This window comes from Balaenoptera musculus, chromosome 20 (assembly GCF_009873245.2).
Source record: "Balaenoptera musculus isolate JJ_BM4_2016_0621 chromosome 20, mBalMus1.pri.v3, whole genome shotgun sequence".
Taxonomy (NCBI): domain Eukaryota; kingdom Metazoa; phylum Chordata; class Mammalia; order Artiodactyla; family Balaenopteridae; genus Balaenoptera; species Balaenoptera musculus.
In genome coordinates, this window is record NC_045804.1 from 8783498 (window position 1) to 8801542 (window position 18045).

At 58.1% G+C, this 18045-nt stretch overlaps 1 protein-coding gene across 5 annotated transcripts in view; it reads left to right on the forward strand.

The window, feature by feature from the left end:
- SEPTIN9 (septin 9) overlaps window positions 1-18045 on the forward strand; it is a 166172-nt gene that overhangs the window by 52781 nt on the left and 95346 nt on the right. Inside the window, exon 1 of one of the 5 annotated variants that reach the window (XM_036836227.1) lies at window positions 6754-7022. The exons of 3 other annotated variants lie outside the window; for them this stretch is intronic. In XM_036836227.1, coding sequence (XP_036692122.1) covers window positions 6968-7022 — 55 coding nt within the window. In that variant the 5' untranslated portion in view covers window positions 6754-6967. Of the gene's footprint in view, window positions 1-6753; window positions 7023-9435; window positions 9519-18045 lie in introns of those variants that run through there. One more of the 5 variants, XM_036836228.1, reaches the window with a different exon arrangement.

Genomic DNA, 18045 nt, shown 5'->3' on the forward strand with positions numbered 1-18045 from the left:
GGAAGATTCAAACTCAGGCTGCCTGAGAGACTCAGTGGTCTGAAGCACGGTTACTGCTGATTTTGATAAAGGGACACGGGTCCCGGAAGCCTGGTCCAGTGCAGGCAACGCCCTGCCTGTCACCCTGAATGCTGGGGCTGGGGCTGGTCTGTGTGGGGCCGGCAGGAGTGCAGGGAGTCCAGGGGAGTCCCAGAGGGCCCTCTGCCCCTTTGGGCCGGTTCCCTGTCAGGAGTCCCCGCGACCCTGCCACCCCGCAAAGGGAACTGAACTCTGTCATTCCACAGGGTCTAACGGGGTCTCAGGGGAGTCTCGGGGAGTCTCCGTTGCAGGTCTGGAGGCAAGGAAGCAACTGGCTCAAGGGGTCTCCTGGGGGGCCCTGGGGTGGTCGCTCTGATATTTAAACGGAAATGACAGGCAGGGAGCCATCAGGGGCAAGACCTGGGGGAGGCCGTCCAGGCAGAGAGGACAGCTATGCAGGTGTCCGGCAGCAGGAGGCAGACCGGAGGAGAGGGAGGAGGCCGGGGGCGCCGAGTGAATAGGTGAGGCTGCAGCGGCGGGTAGAGGCCAGGCACCTGGCACCTCGGCGACCTCGGTAAGGAGTCTGCACTCGACTCTTAAGCTGTGGGAGGTGACGTAGTCTGATCTCACTTTTAAAGCCTCGCCGTGAGTTCTAGGGTGAAGGGAAGTGAGAGCAGAACAGTAGATGTATATGGTATGAATTAAATTACTTACAAGTAATTATATTAAGAACAAAGATAATAAATACACAAAGCTCACCCCTTCCGAAGTATCTTACTACATTTAACCATCATCTTTGTTCTTTTTGAGTTAATTTATTTTTTATTTATTTATTGGAGTAACATTGCTATACAATGTTCTGTTAGGTTCTGCTGTACAATGAAGTGAATCAGCTATATGTATACTTATATCCCCTCCCTCTTGGACCTCCTTCCCCCCCACCCATATCCCACCCATCTAGGTCGTCACAGAGCACCGAGCTGAGCTCCCAGTGCTATACAGCAGGTTCCCACTAGCTATCTGTTTTATACATGGTAGTGTATTTATGTCAAACCTAATCTGCCAATTCGTCCCACCTTCCCCTTCCCCCTCTGTGTCCACATGTCTGTTCTCTACATCTGTGTCTCTATTCCTGCCCTACAAATAGGTTCATCTGTACCATTTTTCTAGATTCCACATATATGCGTTAATATATGATATTTATTTTTCTCTTTCTGGCTTACTTCACTCTGTATGACAGACTCTAGGTCCATCCACATCTCTACAAATGACCCAATTTTGTTCCTTTTTATGGCTGAGTAATATTCCATTGTATATACGTACCACATCTTAACTCCAAATGGATTAAAGACCTAAATGTAAGACTGGACACTAAAAAACCCTTACAGGAAAACATAGGAAAAACACTCTTTGACATAAACCACAGCAAGATCTTTTTTCACCCACCTCCTAGAGTAATGAAAATAAAAACAAAAATAAACAAATGGGACCTAATTAGACTTAAAAGCTTTTGCACAGCAAAGGAAACCATAAACAAGACGAAACGACAACTCTCAGAATGGGAGAAAATATTTGCAAATGAAGCAACGGACAAAGGATTAATCTTCAAAACATACAAACAGCTCATGGAGCTCAATATCAAAAAAAAACAAACAACCCAATTAAAAAATGGGCAGAAGACCTAAATGGACATTTCACCAAAGAAGACATACAGATGGCCAAGAGGCACTTGAAAAGATGTTCAACATCACTAATTATAAGAGAAATGCAAATCAAAACTACAATGAGGTATCGCCTCACACTGGTCAGAATGTCCATCATCAAAAAATCTACAAACAATAAATGCTGGAGAGGGTGTGGAGACAAGGGAACACTCTTGCACTGTTGGTGGGAATGTAAGTTGATACAGCCACCATGGAGAACAGTATGGAGGTTCCTTAAAAAAACTAAAAATAGAACTACCATATAACCCAGCAATCCCACCACTGGGCATCTACCCTGAGAAAACCATAATTCAAAAGGACACATGTGCCCCAATGTTGATTGCAGCACTATTTACAATAGCCAGGACAGGGAAACAACCTAAATGTCCAACAATAGATGAATGGATGATCTTTGTTCTTGAGTTCTTCACCTCTGCTGTATCTCTATGGTAGAAACGCTGTATAACGGCAGCTACTGCAATCTCTTCCCAGCCCCAGTTTCTTTTCTTTTTTTTTTTTAATTAATTTCCATTGGAGTATAGTTGATTTACATTGTGTTAGTCTCAGGTGTACAGCAAAGTGATTTGGTTATACATATACATATATCCACTCTTTTTTAGATTCTTTTCCCATACAGGTCATTACAGAGTATTGAGTAGAGTTCCCTGTGCTATACAGTAGGTCCTTAATAGTTATCTATTTTATATATAGTAGTGTGTATATGTCAATCCCAATCTCCCAATTTATCCCTCTCCACCCTTTCCCCCCAGTAACCATAAGTTTGTTTTCTACATCTGTAATTCTATTTCTGTTTTGTAAATACGTTCATTTGTACCATTTTTTAGATTCCACATATAAACGATATCCAGCCCCAGTTTCAGTGGTGTCTCATTGGTAGCCCCAAATTGGCCAAGATGGGAGTACTTACACCGCAGAAATAGGCAAATGCTACATATCAGGTAGAGTTGTTTTTGCTGGTTGTTAAACCTTAGGCAGCATAGCTCTGGAAGAGGGGGCGGGCTGGAGGGGGGAACTTGAGGAGGGCAGAAGTAGACTGGTGCGCAGGTATTTCTGAGGCAGACACTTCCTGATGGCTTGGATGTGGTGGGGAGGGAAAGGGAGAACTCGAGGGTGATGCCTCGATATTTGGCTTGAGCGGCTAGGTAGATGGTGGTGCCGTTTACCGAGATGGTGGGCTGAAGGGGCTTGGGGGCTGTGGAAGGCTCAGCAGCTGCTGGACCCGAGGCTCTGCGGCTCAGGAAGGCCCTGCTGGGCGCCAGGTGCACGTAGAGCTGAGACCATATGGCCCCTGCCCCAGAGCAGCCAGATGGTCCACTGCATGGGCTGTCCGGTCCAAAGGCCCGGTTTCGCTGGGCAAAGAGCCACCATCCTCCCTCTGCTCCCCATGCCACCCCCCTGGAGCGTGGGGTCAGGGACACTGACGGGCGAGCCAAATGGCTGTTTCCGCCCATCCATTTCCTCCCGTTCTTCCCATGCTTTGCAAGGGTCACGCCACCTGGGCTGGACCTGTGGGGTTTCCCTTCAGGCCTGCTCTTTCCATCTCCAGAAAGGCTTCATATTTACACCTTTCTCACCCAGCCCTGGCCTCCAGCTTTTCTTATGAAAACTTGCTGTCTTGAGTGCCCCCGAGCCCCCTCAGGACTGCCACCTGCTGGCCAGCGTTCACTGCTGACTGCAGGTTTTGTGGCTTATGAGACATCTTTGGGAGAGGCAGCTTTGGCCTAAAGGGATGATTCAGATGGGAATTTAAGGTCTGTAGGAGCGTCCTGGGGCTGCCGTAACAAAGAACCACAAACTGGGGGGCTTAACGTGACAAAAAATTATTCTCTCACAGTTGGAGACCAGAAGCCTGAAATCAAGGAGACAGCAGGGCAAGCTGTCTCCGAAGGCTCTGGGGAAGAGTCTTTCCTTGCTGCTTCCAGCTTCTGGGGTCCCAAGTGTTACTTGATTTGTGGCTGCATCACTCCCACCCCTGCCTCTGACTTCACGAGGCCCTTTTCTCTGCGCCTCTGTGTCTTCTCCTTTTTGGTCTCTGTAAGGACACTGGTCATTGGATTCAGGGCTCACTGTAATCCAGGGTGATCTAGTCTCAAGATCCTTAGCTTCATTCGTCTGCAAAGATCCTTATACCAAGCCAGGTCTCATTCTGAGGTTTGGAATGGACATATCTTTTGGGGGGCCCACCATTCACCCCACTACATGTCTCATGGCGGACCTGTGAGGTAGGTGGCCCCTCTGATGTCACCCTGATCACACCTTCCCCTTGGGCCAGGCCTACAAACGGTCTTGCCTTCCCCCCATGGCCTTGGGAGAGCGCACCATCACAGAATTTGGACGCATTGCAGTTCTTTTTCTCTCGCCAAATTTAAGCTCATTTTCTTCCCTCTGCTGCTGCTGCTGCTGCTGTTATCTGCCCAGCGCCCCTACCAGGACTGTCTGTCCAGACCCCGGCCCTGACTGCACATGCCCTGGGACAGGGGGTCAGGGCACCCTCCCCATCCTACAGGGATCAGGCCTTATTAAAGTCCTGGAGCCCCAATTTGGACACAGTCATCAGAAGTGATCAAAGGATGGGGGATGATTAAAGGGCCGGGGACAGATGATTTAAGCTGAGAAAGAGAAGGCCGAGGAGCAACTGGATTGTCTTTGAGTTTGGAGGAGGTAATTATTACTTGAAGAGTGGTGCCCAGCTGTTTCCCATCTCCTCTGAGGACAGAAAAAAAGAGGAAATAAATGATGTACAATTAGAGCGGTTGGTTAGATACAAGGGTGAACTTCCTGGCTGGGAGTGTGGCCAAGTGCCGGGGTCGGTTTCCTGAGGGAACATGGGGGACTCTCCTTACCTGGAGGTGTCTAGGCCTGGCAACGGCAGCCTCAGTGGTTAAGTGAAGGGGGGCCAGAGGCAGGCAGGGGGATGGACTGGATGGGGTCTGGAGCACAGTCGCGCCAACATTCTGGCCTCGGAGGTCCGCTCCCTCCTGCCATTGTCCTTCGGGTTCCCATAGGGGAGCATTTTGGTGAGGCGTGCGCCCTGGCTGGGCTCCCTGAGGAGATAAGCTTAAGTGTGTTTGGCTCCACTGTGAATGGAAGTGAATAATGCACAATAAGCTGAACCTATGCGAATCTGGGAGAACTCCAAGCCAGCTCCCTGGGAGAACAATCGCATGGGTGTGTCTACACTCACCAGGTGCTTCTGATAAAAACACTGGAGAATAATGCTGTGGCCCAGGCTGGATGCTGCCCTGTCTCTGAGACCCAGTATCTTCCCAGGGGGTTATGGCATTAGGCTGTTTCTTAGGGGCAGTGGACCACCAAACCCCCAAATACGGGCTGGGCAGGTGGCCAGAAGATTGGACTATCAGGTGGGCCCAGGTGCTGGTTTTCAGACAAGAAATGCCCCGGGCTGGTGTGGATGCCACCAGGGGTGCTATTAATGACAGTGGCGACTCCATTTCTGAAACCCCAGCTCCCAGGCAGAGGGTGTGTGCACATCTGAAATGTCTGTGGTTTTGCAGTTCCTTGTCCACAAACTCACTTGGTTGAAAATAGTTCAAAATATCCAAAGCATGGGGGAGGGAGAGACTGCTTTTCTTAAAAAGGAAGGACTCGATTTCATCAACTTAAAAAAGCTCCTCATGCCTAGCGCATTGCATTCTCCGCAAGAGGCCCTGAATAACGCAAGAGGCCCTGAATAACCGGGATGGCGGTCAGGCCTCAGCATCCGCTGCGCATTTGGGATCTTTCAGAACTGGGGGCGTGGGGGCTGGGAGGGGAGTGGCACTGACCAGTCTGAGACCCAGGACGAGCTCTCGGGCACTCGCATGCCACCCGGAGGGAACCGTATTGCCGAATTGCCCACCGGCTCAGAGAGCGTCTTTCCCTGCTATTCTCACACGGGCCCCCGACTTGGGGCAGAGGCCCTGGGTCTAAGGAAATGAGGGGAGGATAGGCAGGAGTGCCTAACTGGCTGGGGGGATTGGAAGAGACCCCCCCCCCCACATTGTTGGTGTCAGACCTGGAGGGCCCTTCCTGGCTGCTCTTCAAGTTCCAGCCCATCCTTTTGTCCCCAGGCCCTGGGACCTGCCTGCCTTGTAGGTAATAGGGCTTAATCAATGTTTGTCGAATGTACGAAGGGTAGAAATTAACTGCCCAGGAGGGCAAGGCCAGGCCTGAGGTGTGGGCCAGATGGGGCCGAGCCTCACCGGCAGGCCCCTTGCTCCCCGTCCCCTCCCCCAACTCCTCCCTTCAGATACTTTGAAATATCTGCTCCTTACCAGGGAGAACACGGGGTCTACGCTCTGCCTTCAGGAAGCCCCTTGTTGTGCAGCGTTGGAGTGGCACGTGTCCCTGGCGGTTCTGACAAGGGTGTTCCGTCCCTGCCCCGCGTCCCCGGTGGGCCAGCGCCTTTTCTGACACCGCCCCCGAGGGTGCAGCAGCGACCTCGGGGGCGGTGGTGGGCTGAGGGTAGGGAGCAGCTGGAGAGGTGCCCCGAGAGGGTGGGATTTGGCGCCCCCCTCCCCGCCCCGGGTCACATGACTGGCGCTCGCCCCTCGGCTCTTGGCCCACAGGCTGGGCTCCTGCCGGCCGCCAGTCCGAGCGCTTAACCCTTGGAGGCGCTGCGCGCGGGAAGGCGGCGGCGAACTTTGTTTGGCTGCGTAAATAAAACGTCCCGCAGAAGGAACCCTGCGCCCCAGGGAAGGGGAGGAATCTCTTCCCCCCTCGGCGCCGCCCCCGCGCCGCCGCCCGACCTCCACATCCGCCCACATCTGGCCGCAGCGGGGCGTCGGGGGGGCAGGGCGCCGGGGCCGCGTCCGTCGCCGTCCCCTGGGCGCGGGCCAGGCGGGGAGAAGGGGGGGCTCTCGGGTCGGGTGCCCGGGACTCGGCGTGTCCCCGCGGCGGCCGCTCGGGTCCCAGCCCCCCAGGCCCAACCTTGACAGGCGGGCGGAGCAGCCAGTGCGAGGAGTGGAGGCCGGGCCGCGGGTGCGGGAACCTGATCCGCCCGGGAGGCGGGGGCGGGGCGGGGCGGCGGCGCGGGGAGCAGGGAGCGCCGGCGCCCGCCCGCCTCCCCCATTCATTCAGCCGAGCCCGGGGGCCGAGGGGCTCCGGCGGCCAGCTCTGCACGGCGGGAGCGCGGGCGGGGCCCCCCAGCCAGCGCGCAGGGCCCGTGCCGGCCGGGGCGCTTCCTCGCCGCCGCCCTCCGCGCGTCGCGCCGCCCGCGAGCCACCATGTCCGACCCCGCGGTCAACGCGCAGCTGGACGGGATCATTTCGGACTTCGAAGGTGGGTGCCCGCCGGCCACCGCGGCGCGGGCGTACTCGGGGGCCCTTCGGGGAGGATCTCAGGCGAGACGGGGGCGCGGACGGGGAGGCAGGACCCCGATGGGGCGCCCTCCCGCCGCGCCCCCCGCCCCGCGCCCGCGTCGCCTCCGTGGAGCACCCCGTTAGGGGGACGCGGGGACCGCGCGCCCTCGCTGGCCCCTGCGCTCGCCCTGCGCGCTGCCGCCGGGTTTCCTTCCTTTTATTGTTGTTTGTGTTTGCCGAGCGACGACAGTCTCCTCGAGGGCTCGCGGGGCTTCCTCAAACGGCCCTGGCGCGCGGTTTCGCTCTCAGCTGTCGCTCAGTCCGCTCCCTCCCGCGCTGCCCGTCGGCCTCGGGGCCCTGGCCCTGCGGCGGGTTGGGGGAGTTCGCTACCCGCCCCCGCGTCCCGCCCGCAGGACAGCCCCCTCCCCCACACCAGTTTCGGAGCCGGGGCTGAGCCGAATCCGGGCTGGGCAGGGACCCGAGTGGACACGGCCCAGGCCGCGGCGAGTCTAGAGGGGGGCGTCCCATCGGCCCCCATCCGGGCCTGGGGACCTCCTTCTCCTCCTCCCGGAGTCCGGCTATGGGGGGAGGAGGGGCCTGCTTGCCGGTTGGGAGCGCGTTTTGGTCCCCTCCCCCCTCCGGGGTTTACAAAGTGTTGAGAGACTTGGGGGGCTTCTCCCGCCGGATGCGGTAGGGCATCCCGGTCTTGGGCTCGTGTGTGCGGCTTTCGTGCGTCCTCGTGACTGCCTGTGGCTCTGCGTCCTGCGTCTTGGGGAGTAAATAAAGCGGTCGAAAGGGAAGCTCACACAATAGTCTCCAGCACTTAGGGGCCGGATTTCTGAGGGGCGGGTCTGCTTCTGCTGGGATCTGGAGCCCCCGCCCCTCGGAGGGGCTCCCAGGCAGCCTTGGGCAGAGCCCTCTGGTGGACCTGGCCTTGGGAAGGCTGGGCTGAAAGGAGTTAACAGACGTCCAGGTGCCAGGCCTTGCGGGGAGGTCCCCCTCCCCCAAGGGCAGAATCAGGACTGGGATCTGGGGGTCCAGAGCCCAGCCGTGCACGTGGCCCACCTGAGGTCAGCCCCATCTGCGGGGGGCACTTCTCCGGGACCAGAGCCTGGCTGGGCCCCAAGCAGAGCCCCAGAGGCTGTGATTCTGGGCTGGGCCTGGACTGGCTTAGCAGGGGGTGGAGAGACAGGAGGGGGTGGGGTCCAGTGGCCGGCTTGCCCTGTGCGAGGGATGGGTCGGCTGGGGGCTGGCTCTGTGGCTGGAGCAGTTTTCCGACTCTGACGCTGAGCACTGAACAAGGGGAGTGTGGGCCTGCAGAGCTGTGATGGCTTGTACCCCAACGTCGGGACCTCTTGGGGCGCATGCTCATACCCAGCACCCTCCCCGAGTCTCCTTCCTTGTGTTTCGCCTTCCGCCTGCCCCCAGCAGCCCTCCCGCAGCTCCTCAGGGGCCTTTCATCTCCTGAGTGTCCGAGCGAGAGAACTGGCCAATCTGGAGACTGCCGCCTTCAGGTTCCGCGCTGTGTGTACTTTTCTCCTGCGGCCTGTGGGAGTTAGGTTGGCTTGCGGTCCCTGACCTGGAAGCAGAGCTTTCTGGTGTTTCTAGGGATGCGATGGGAGCCCTGAGGCAGGATGGGGGGGAGGAGGTTTGGGGGTTGTGTGGTCTGTCACAGTTCGTGCCACGTAGGTTGTTAGTGCCTCTCCCTCCCGGCCCCGCGTGCGACTCCATCCTCACCCCGAAGTGCCCCATCTGGAGACGCTGGTGGCCTCTGAGGCTGCTTCCCAGGCGGCTTCTCGAGGCTGTCATTTAGTTGGAGACAATGGTCTCATTGAGATCGTCCTGGTGCCGCAGTTGGAAGCCCTGTGCCTTCAGGGGGAGATTTCTCACTCTTAGGGAGCGAGGCCTCGGACCCCCTGGTTCCCTGTGTGTCAGCCTCTCCATTGTGTGCCCTGGAGAGCCGTTGTGCTCTGAAGACAGGAGAGTTAGAGCCCCCCGAGTGCACCTGGGCATGAGTGTGTGTGTGTGTGTGTCTGTGTGTGTGTGTGTGGGCTCCGCACGGCCAGCTTGGGGACCAGAAAGCCGGCCTCCCTAAGAGCCCCAGGAACTTGGAGTTATTGGGTTTTGGGGCTGATAGCCTCGGACAGATAGACGTGGGAAGGAGCGAGCAGGGAAGGAGGAGAGTGTCTGACCCAGAGCAGCAGTGGGTGATACAGGCTGGCAGAGCCAGGGCAGAGGAAGGTCGTGTGGAGGAGACACAATCTGACTGCAGTGGGAGGAGGAGCGCATTCAGGCAGCGACAGAAGCGGAGGAGGCTGGAATGAGCTGGTCCATTAGGACTGGGGCATAAAGAGGGGCCGGCTTGCCACGGTCGGACGGCGAGGCCACGGAGGCCCAGGTGTGCCCACCCGCCGGGAGCCCGGACCGTCCTGGGGAGGCAGCCGGAGTGGCTGAGATCGGAGCCGGAGAAGTGCTGGTCTGTTTCTCTGGGGCCAGTGGGGGGCCTCAGCCCGGGCTGCCCACTCGGTGTCTCAGTTTCCGCAGGTAGGGTCAAGGTCCCGGTAGTTCCTGAGGCTGGCGGACCTGGCCCCGTCTCAAAGCACACGTCAATGGCCGAAGGATGGAGGCCCCAGGGGCCACCACCAAAGCCGGGCGAGTTGTGAGCCACGGCGTTGCTGGGGCTGACTGTAAGTCTGAGCAGACTGGAATCTGCAGCAGGGGGTCGACGGGCTCTGATGGGGTGTTTCCTGGAGGTTTGGGGCGATGGCAGTACCCAGGCCAGAGCAGCATGCCCTGCAGGGCAGACAGATAGCTGCCCCAGGTGGATGTGTGTGGGGGGGTATGGAGCGGGCACCCACAGTTAAATTCTGCTGATGCCCCACGTCCCGGGCACATCCGCCCCCTTCCCTGAGGAATGCTCTTCTCTTTTCATCCTATTATTCCTGCCCGTCCCCTTCCCCACCCTGGAGGATTGAGGGCGAGATCCTGAAGCTCCATCACATCACCGAGGTGGCGCGGGGATTCAGCCCGTCTGCTACTTTGGACGCGTCTGTGGACTCAGGTCTCCTGGGGGACTGAGAGGGTGGCAGTGTCCTCCATGGATGCAAACCTCCCACACTGGTCTTTGCCCTCGCTCTGAGGAGGGTCTCAGGGCTCCGTGGAGACCCCCATGTAGGGGCAAGAAGAGTATTTTGTGTTTTGCTGATGCGATTTTTTTTCAGAGAGTCTCACTTTCCACTTTCCCCTGTTTGAAGATGGGCCTCAGGTGCTTTCCGTGCCCGTCACTCCCTGGGTGATGCGGTGGCCCGAGCGGTGACATAGTCCCCTATCTGGCTCCCAGGCACAGAGCAGTCGAACGGCGTGTTCTCTGGTGAACGCAGGCCAAATCTGCTATCGCAAACGCTATTACAACCCTGGTCTTTGTGTAACAAAAGCCCTTCCAAGTGCCAGCTGTTGGCCTACTTTCCCTAGCAGTGTTTGCTGTAACCAGATTTGCACGCGGAGAAAGAATCCTAAAGGTCCTTGATGTTGGTTGAAACACTCTCTGGCCCAGGACCCAGGAGCTCCGGACCCAGAGCCTTGTTCTCCCGCCTGGAGGACGTGTCTGCCCTTCTGAACCCTCTGCCGTCCCCTCGAGGACCCTGCCAGCCAGGCCCTGGAGCCCAAGCAGGCCCTAGGCCCCAGAGCATGAGAACGGGCAGAGGGCAGGGAGAGGGTCTCCTGGGGAGACGAGACCATGCAGATGCACCTGCTCGTCTGGGAGCCCAGACACCTCCTGGACAAGGGCTTCCTCGATGGGTGGATTCAGGTGCCCGTTTCCTCCCAGGAGGACACGGCCTAGCTTTGTGACAGGTGCAGATCTGCCCCTAATTAATGCCAGTTGGCCTCTTGAGGGATGAGTCTTGCTTTTCAGCAAGACTCAAGGCCTCTTGTGGATACAGCCTCCCGCAGTTCTCATCTGGTGGCAGGAGACAGGATCTCTGGTGGCGTGAGGGTACTTGGTGGACCGGAGGAGCCAGCCTTGCCGGCATTCTGCTGGACTCTTGAGGGATGAGTCCTGCTTTTCAGCTACGAGGGGACGGCTCTCTGACGGGTCCGACCACCACCGGCTTCGTTGGCCTGCTGCTCTTGTGTCCAGGGCCCGGGACTAGGCTCACCCACCGTCCTGATTGTGAGGCAGAGGGCGGACACACGTGCCAGGTGGCAGGAGCGTCCCCGTCATCGGCTGGGCTGAGGGTCAGACGTGGGCCAGGGAGGTGGGTCGAGCAGGGAGGGACACCCCGTGCTGTGGGGCGTCGATCTGGAAAGGCATTCTGGAGGACATGGATCTCTAGGAAGGTTTTTTCTTTTTTGGTTGTGCCGCGTGGCTTGCGGAATCTTAGTTCCCGACCAGGGTTCGAACCTGGGCCCTCGGCAGTGGAAGCGCGGAGTCTCAACTGCTGGACCGCCAGGGAAGTCCATGTAGGAAGGTCTGAAAGAGACAAGTGGGCAGAGTTTGCATCCAGAGGGAGAGGGCCTTTGGGAGAAGTGATGGGTAGGGCAGCTGGGAGCCCCGCGCGGTGTAATGCTTAGGAGGGCAGGCTCACTCTGCCGTTGCACAGCTGGGTGGTGGAGGGTGTCTTGGCCCCTGAGCCTCAGTTTCCCCTTCTGTTGAATGGGGTCATAAACACCGCTGTCCGCGGGTCGTCTTGGGGAGATAGCCGACAGCCTGAGCCTGGTGCCTGCTCGCGGGAGCATGGCGGGGGCTGTTGGAGCTTGAGGTGGGGGGTCAGGTATTTGCAAGGACCGGGTGGGCGTGGACGCCTAAATGCGAGAATCTGCGTGATGGAAGGGAGGGGTTCAGAGGCCACCGGCAAGGGTCTCCCCGAGTGGTGACGGGGCGGTGAGTGAGACTGCGTAGCGTGGTCAGCACAGCAGATTCGGAGCCTGCCTGGAGGTCCCCCTGAGTCCAGCAGATACTTGGGCTGCTGGCCAGCGTGGGAGCCCTGGCCCCGGCCCGGTGGACATCCCATCACGCTTCTTCACTGTCAGAGCTTGGAGGCTTGGGTCAGGTGGGCTGCAGGGTTCCTTCACTGGGGAGGTCATTCCAGTCTCCTCTGCATCCCCCCACCCCAGAGTGCCCCAGATGGGTGGACCAAGGGCCCATCCTACAGACAGCGACACAGGTGTACGCACGCTGGACGACCTGACTTTGAAGACAGTGGGGTCTGGCTGCCAGCCTTCCTGAAAGGGAGTCGCAACTGGGGGCTGGTGTCAGGGGCGGGGCGGGCTGACTGGGGCATCCTCTTCGACCAGCAGCCCTTTGCGACTCCTGATGTGTGGCAGATCAGGAGCTAGGAGGATGGTCCCATCTGGGGCCAGTGGGGAGAGCCAGGGCTCAGAGGCCAGAGCTTTGTGCCTCGAGCTCTGCACCCCTGCGCCGCTGAGGCTGAGGGCTGGGGGGAGGGTACCTGGGCACGGGCTGGGGCCTCTGTGCCTGGAGGAACGAGCCCACCAGAGTGTGAGCCCCCAGGCTCAGCGGCAGCCACGGCCAGCACTGTGCCCAGCACGTGGTGGGTACTTGCTCAGGCCACGTTTCTGGGCGAGGCTGGCCTGCTGGTGGAAGCAGTGGCCTGGCAGCCCATTCATGAAGGGACGTTGCCGAGGAAGTACTAACGTGCAGGTGGCATGCTTGCCCTGCAGGGGCCGGGGACTTGGCAGCTTGGTGACTGTGGCCTTGGCATGCTTCTCAGGGGTGCTGCAGCCCTCATGCTGGCACTGGCTGAGCAGAATGGGGCCTCCCCTTCTCTTTTTCCTTGAATGTTCAGAGTTCGGGGGTGTTGTCACATTCCGAGATCAAGCCCCCTACCACGGTTCAGCTTAGCCATCACTATTATTGCACACCCCCGCCCCCCATTTCCCAGCTGAATGCCCCTCACTCGTTGTGCTGGGGGTGGGCTGGCTGCTATCAGAAGAGTCTCCCTGGGGTACAGACAGGACCACGGGGCCAGCAGCAAGGACCTGGGGGCCAGGCTCAAGGGATCCATGGTGGCCCCCAAACCCAGGAGTCCCACCTTCCTGCCAGGCCAGGCCAGGTGCTCCCGATGGGCAGGAACGTGGGTGCATGCTGTAGACCCTCAAAGACCTGGCGGTGTGTGTAGAAGGGTGGGCTGGGGTAGGGGTAAGGGGTACCGGGCTACCAGATTTATCAGAGATGAAGGCCTCAGGGGATGTCAGTTTTTTGGTTCATCCCAGAAACCCAGCCAGGAAACCAATTCCTTTGCTTTCTCTTGACAAAGCCACTGAGGAAAAATGGTCAAACAGTGGCTATCTTTCCAAAGTTCTCTCGGTTTTTCCCAAATTTGGAGGCTGAGTTGTTATGAGACCAAACAGACTGGAACTCTCTGGCACATGGTCCCAGAGGCTGAGGATTTGTCATCTCTCCGGCCAAACAGACCCAGCGCTTGGCCCCTAGACACCCCCGGCGCCTGGGGCATTTCTGGGCTCCGGCTGTTTAATTTGGTCTGGACAGAGCCCGGAGGCTCCGTTCAGCCTGGACCAGGAGATGGTCTAGAAACTTCAAGTTTGTTGTCATTTTTTAAAGTGCTGCCAATGCCCAGAAATTTAGGCGAAGGGACAAGAGGATGGTGGCCTTAGAATATACACAGCGAGCCCCCCGCCCCATAGGACAGAGCAGGGGCTGCAGGGGAGGCGGGGGAGCCGCTGGGAATAAGGCTCCAACCTGCCTCTGTCATTTTTGTGTTTGGTGTTCTTCTCTGTTGACGCTCTGTCTCATATTCCTGAGTCTCTGACAGCCCCTCCCGGGATGCTGAGCCCCCGTAGTCTCCAGCCTTCTCTGCCCGCCAGGGTCTCTGGGCCGGCTGGGGAAGCCCATGTCTGCCCCAAGTTGCAAAATCCAGAGAATCAAGGGACCTGGCCTTGAACACGTTAGTGTGCCCTCCCCACACACGGCTTAGAGCTTCCTGTGTCCCTGTCCCCAAGAGCGGGAGTCTCTGCCTTCAAACACTGGGAGAGACGGGTGGCATGGGGGAGGGGAGGCAGGCGAGGTGCCCCCCCCCCACCTCCTGTCCATTCCACTTGTCCTCTGGCTACAGCCTCCAAGGGACCATCTGGTTGGGGGTTCGATGGGTGTTCCCTGGGTACAGATGGGGGGCAAGTGTACCTCCAGGGCCTCAGGAGGGTCTTGCGGGGGATGGGCTGGGGTAGGGAGTCGGGTTTGCCTTGCTGCCTGGGCCTTTTATAAGACTGAGTTGGGAGTTCCTGGGTCTGGTTTTTCCCTCTCTCAAACAAGGAGAGATTGGAACTCTGAGCTTTTTGCAGCCAGTGACCAGTCTTTTTTGATAGTTCTGTCTGGCTTTCTACCCCTCAAACCCACAGCCTTCCCCTGCCCTTCGAGGAGTGCTGGCTGATGGTGGCTCTTCTGGCTGCTGGGTTTTTGACTGTCCCCTGGGGCAAGGCCTGGGGGGTCCCGGACACCTCCTTGTGGGAGGTACTGTGGCTGAGGGTCCCCCTGGGAATGGGGAAGGAAGCCACTGGAACACAGATGGCCCCCTCTCTGTGGGAGGCTAACCGATGGAACTTTTTGGCAGGAAGAGGGCGTGGTGTCCTAGGCAGAGTGGGCCTAGGTTCGGGCTGCCTCGCCGTGCCCCCTCCGCCGTCTCCTGTGAGATGGAGATGTTTCTGGTTCTGCCCATCAGTGGCCAGCAGTCTCTGGCTCTGCAGACTCTCCTAGGCAGGATCTCAGCCTGGACCCTGCTGGCCCCTCCCTGGGTGCAGGAAGCCGACCCTGGGCAGGGCTATCTCTCTGGCCCTCCTTTCCACGTGGGTGGGCAGTTTCCCTGTGAGGGGTAGGCCAGGCCTCTGCCCTGAGCCCCTGGAGACTGATATTATCTACAGTAAAAGCATACCAGTTTTCCTGGCTCCATCCCAGGCCCGGAGGGGTGGCCTTCTCTGCTGTCCCCTGCCTCCTGTCCCCCATCACAAGTCAGGGGAGGAGTGCTCTGTAGACTAGCTGGGTTTGGGTTTTTTCTTTCAGTTCAAAATGAAGTAAGTGCTGGAATCCCTCTGTCTCTGGTGGGCCAGGAGGAGGATGGCCAGGGTGGGAGAGACAGTCAGCTCATTCGTCTGTTTATTCAACAGCTGTTTGTGGGTGCCAGCTAAGTGCTAGCTCTGTTCTGCGTTCTGGGGGTCCAGGCATGAGCCCAGGAGAGGGGTAGGTTCAGGAAGGCTTCCTGGAGGAAGGGACACCCAAGCAGAGTCCTGGGTAGGAGCTTACTAGGTAGGGTCTCCAGACAGATGGTGCTGGCTGGCTCCCGTTGCAATTTCTGCCAACTTGTAGTTTGTTTGGAAGACACTGTTGTGCCCACACCTGGCACAGGTGCCCTTGGCACCGAGGTGGAAGGTGGTGGGAGGGGCCTGTGCTTTCAAGCATAGGTCGGGGCATGAAGAGGCTCCAGGCTCCATCTTTCCTCCTGGTCAGAGAGCTGGGAGGGACTTGGGTGGTGCATAATCCAGGTGGGAGAGGGGCACATGATGTATTCCTGTAGAGAGGGTGGAGTGGGTCTGGAGTGGCGAACTTTACTCCCTAGGCCTCCATCAGAAGACCTCAGAAAGGGCTGCTTTGCTTTTCTGCTAAACTACAAAAGAAACCCTGGGGCCCCTTGGGGGTGACATGGGGAAGGCCCCATTCATACCTTGGCAGGTGCAGTGCAGAGGAGAGGGGAGAGGTGGGGTTGTGTCCCCTCCCTCCCTGGTTGCTGTGCCCACCCCCGCTCCTGGCCCTGGAGGAGGAGTTTGAGGGCAGCTGGGGGAGGGATGGGGACACTGGTGAGTGCAGAAATCTTGCCCCTGCCCTGGCTGCAGCTCCAGTGAGGCTGGGCTTGGGTGGGGCCGGGGAGAGTGGCACTCACATATTTACATCTCTCCTAATATTTACACGATGGAGCCAGGGTCCTGCGAACAGCTGCCCTGGAGCTAGCTGGTGGGCTCCGGCCTCCCTCCTGAATTTTTTATCTCTGACCCAAGTCCCAGCCCTTCCAGCTGTTCCCCCTTCTCTCACAGGTACTTCCTTTGACTGTGCTGGTTCTTGCTCTTCGTAACCGTCTCCTTATTGAGCACCTACTACATGCCAGGCCCCGGGCTGGGCACTTTGTATCAAGGGCTCTTGGTCCTCCCGGAGCTCAGCAAGGTGGACAGGTCATGCAGGTCGTGGCTGGCCCGAGGCCACGCTGGAAGGCAGACCCCAGTGCACCTGCCCCCCCTGGCCCTTGCCTGTGCCACCTCACAGGGCTGGCCCTGCCTGGCTGGGATGGAAATCTCAGTCTACCTGGCAGTGGTGGGTGGCGACAGCTGTTTGTCCAGAGCCTGGGGTCTGGCAGGGGTTCCCTCTGCTCCCATCCCTGCCTCGTTGCTTTCCAGCTCCATGGCCACATTTGTGACATGGGAATCACAGGGCCCATCTTGCAGGTGTGTGTCTGGGGCTCAGCACAGTACAGGTGCAGTGCTGGTGTGTAGCAGGCGCTATACGATTTTCGAGTCTGGCTTTTAGGGGGCGGGGTGGGGTTTGGAGGCAGTGCGGTGTGGTGGTTCAGCACGCTGGCTCAGTTCGGCTTCACCCTTGCCCACGCTGTGATGTTGGGCTGGTCATTAGGCTCTCTGTGCCTCGGTTTCCCATCTATAAAACGGGGATGAGAGTGAAATCTCTCCGTCTCCTGGAGATCATGGGAAGTGAATGAGCTAATGTAACAAAAGCCCTTAGGGTGGTGTCCGGTATGTGGTGAGCACTCAGTGAACATTGACTGTTAAAGATTCAAGGCAACAAACACTTTTTAGAGACTCATAGGACATTCCAGGCAGGGCCCAAGGCCCTAGTGGAAAGTGGAACTGTCTTCGTCTGTAACAAAAAGACCACAGACTGGGGGGCTGACACAGCACACGTTGACTTCTCTCAGTTCTGGAGGCTGGACATCCGAGATCAAGACTCCGGCAGATTCATTTCATAGATGGCATCTTCTCACCGTGTCTGCACAGGTCGGAAGGGGAGAGAGAACTCTCAGGGGTCTCTTTTATAAGAGCGCTGATCCCATGACGAGGGCTCCACCCTCATGACCTAATCACCCCAAAGGCCCCCACCTCCTAATGTCATCACCTTGAGGGGTAGTGTTCAACTTGTGAATTTGCGGGGAGCACATTGAGTGTGTAGCAGGGACCAACATGGACGAGGCTGGCTCCTGCCCTCAGGAGGGTGACAGCCTCTTGGGAGGAATGTGATGGCCATTCTAGGGAGGAGGGGGAGGCTGGCTGGAGTCTGGCTGGGGCACTGGACGCTAGCGCTGGGCCTCTCTCCTGCCTGTTTCCTGGAGCAGGTGAGTTAGCGTGGAGGCCCTGGGTGGCTTTGACCTTCTCTAAGGTGCACACACCGTGGGCCTTGGGCAGATTTGGGGGCCTTGTGACTGACATGCCCGCTCGTCACACGGGCCTTTGCCCCAGCAGAGCCCAGTATACATCCTTTGGTTTGTGACCGACCCAGGGGCTGAATGGTGGCAGCTGAGGCTGGACAAAGACCTTGGGTGCCTTAGGGGAAGGTGGGGCGGCGAGCAGAGCTGCTGGCCAGGGATGCTTAGGGTTTCCTTCTTGTAGGATTCTCAGGAGGGGGATGGAGAGAAGGCTTGTGAGCCCACGGAGGGCAGAGGTCCTCACCCACCTGCCCCCCAGATATACCCTGGGGTGCCAGGCCCACCCAGCCCTCCTGACAGAACCTCCAGGAGGCGGGGACAGTCTGTTTTTTAACAAGCTCCAGAAATGATTCTGATCATCAGTTGGAGCTGAGAATGATCTGGAACCAGAACTTTAGAACCACAAAGGAATCTGGATAACGAGTGCAAGAATATATAGAGATGTGGGCTGCGGGATGCTGCAGGAGAAAAGCCTGGAGCCGTGTCTCCATGAGCCTGCTTTAAAAATATTCATATATACACACAGTGAAAAGATTGGAAGGACGTTTG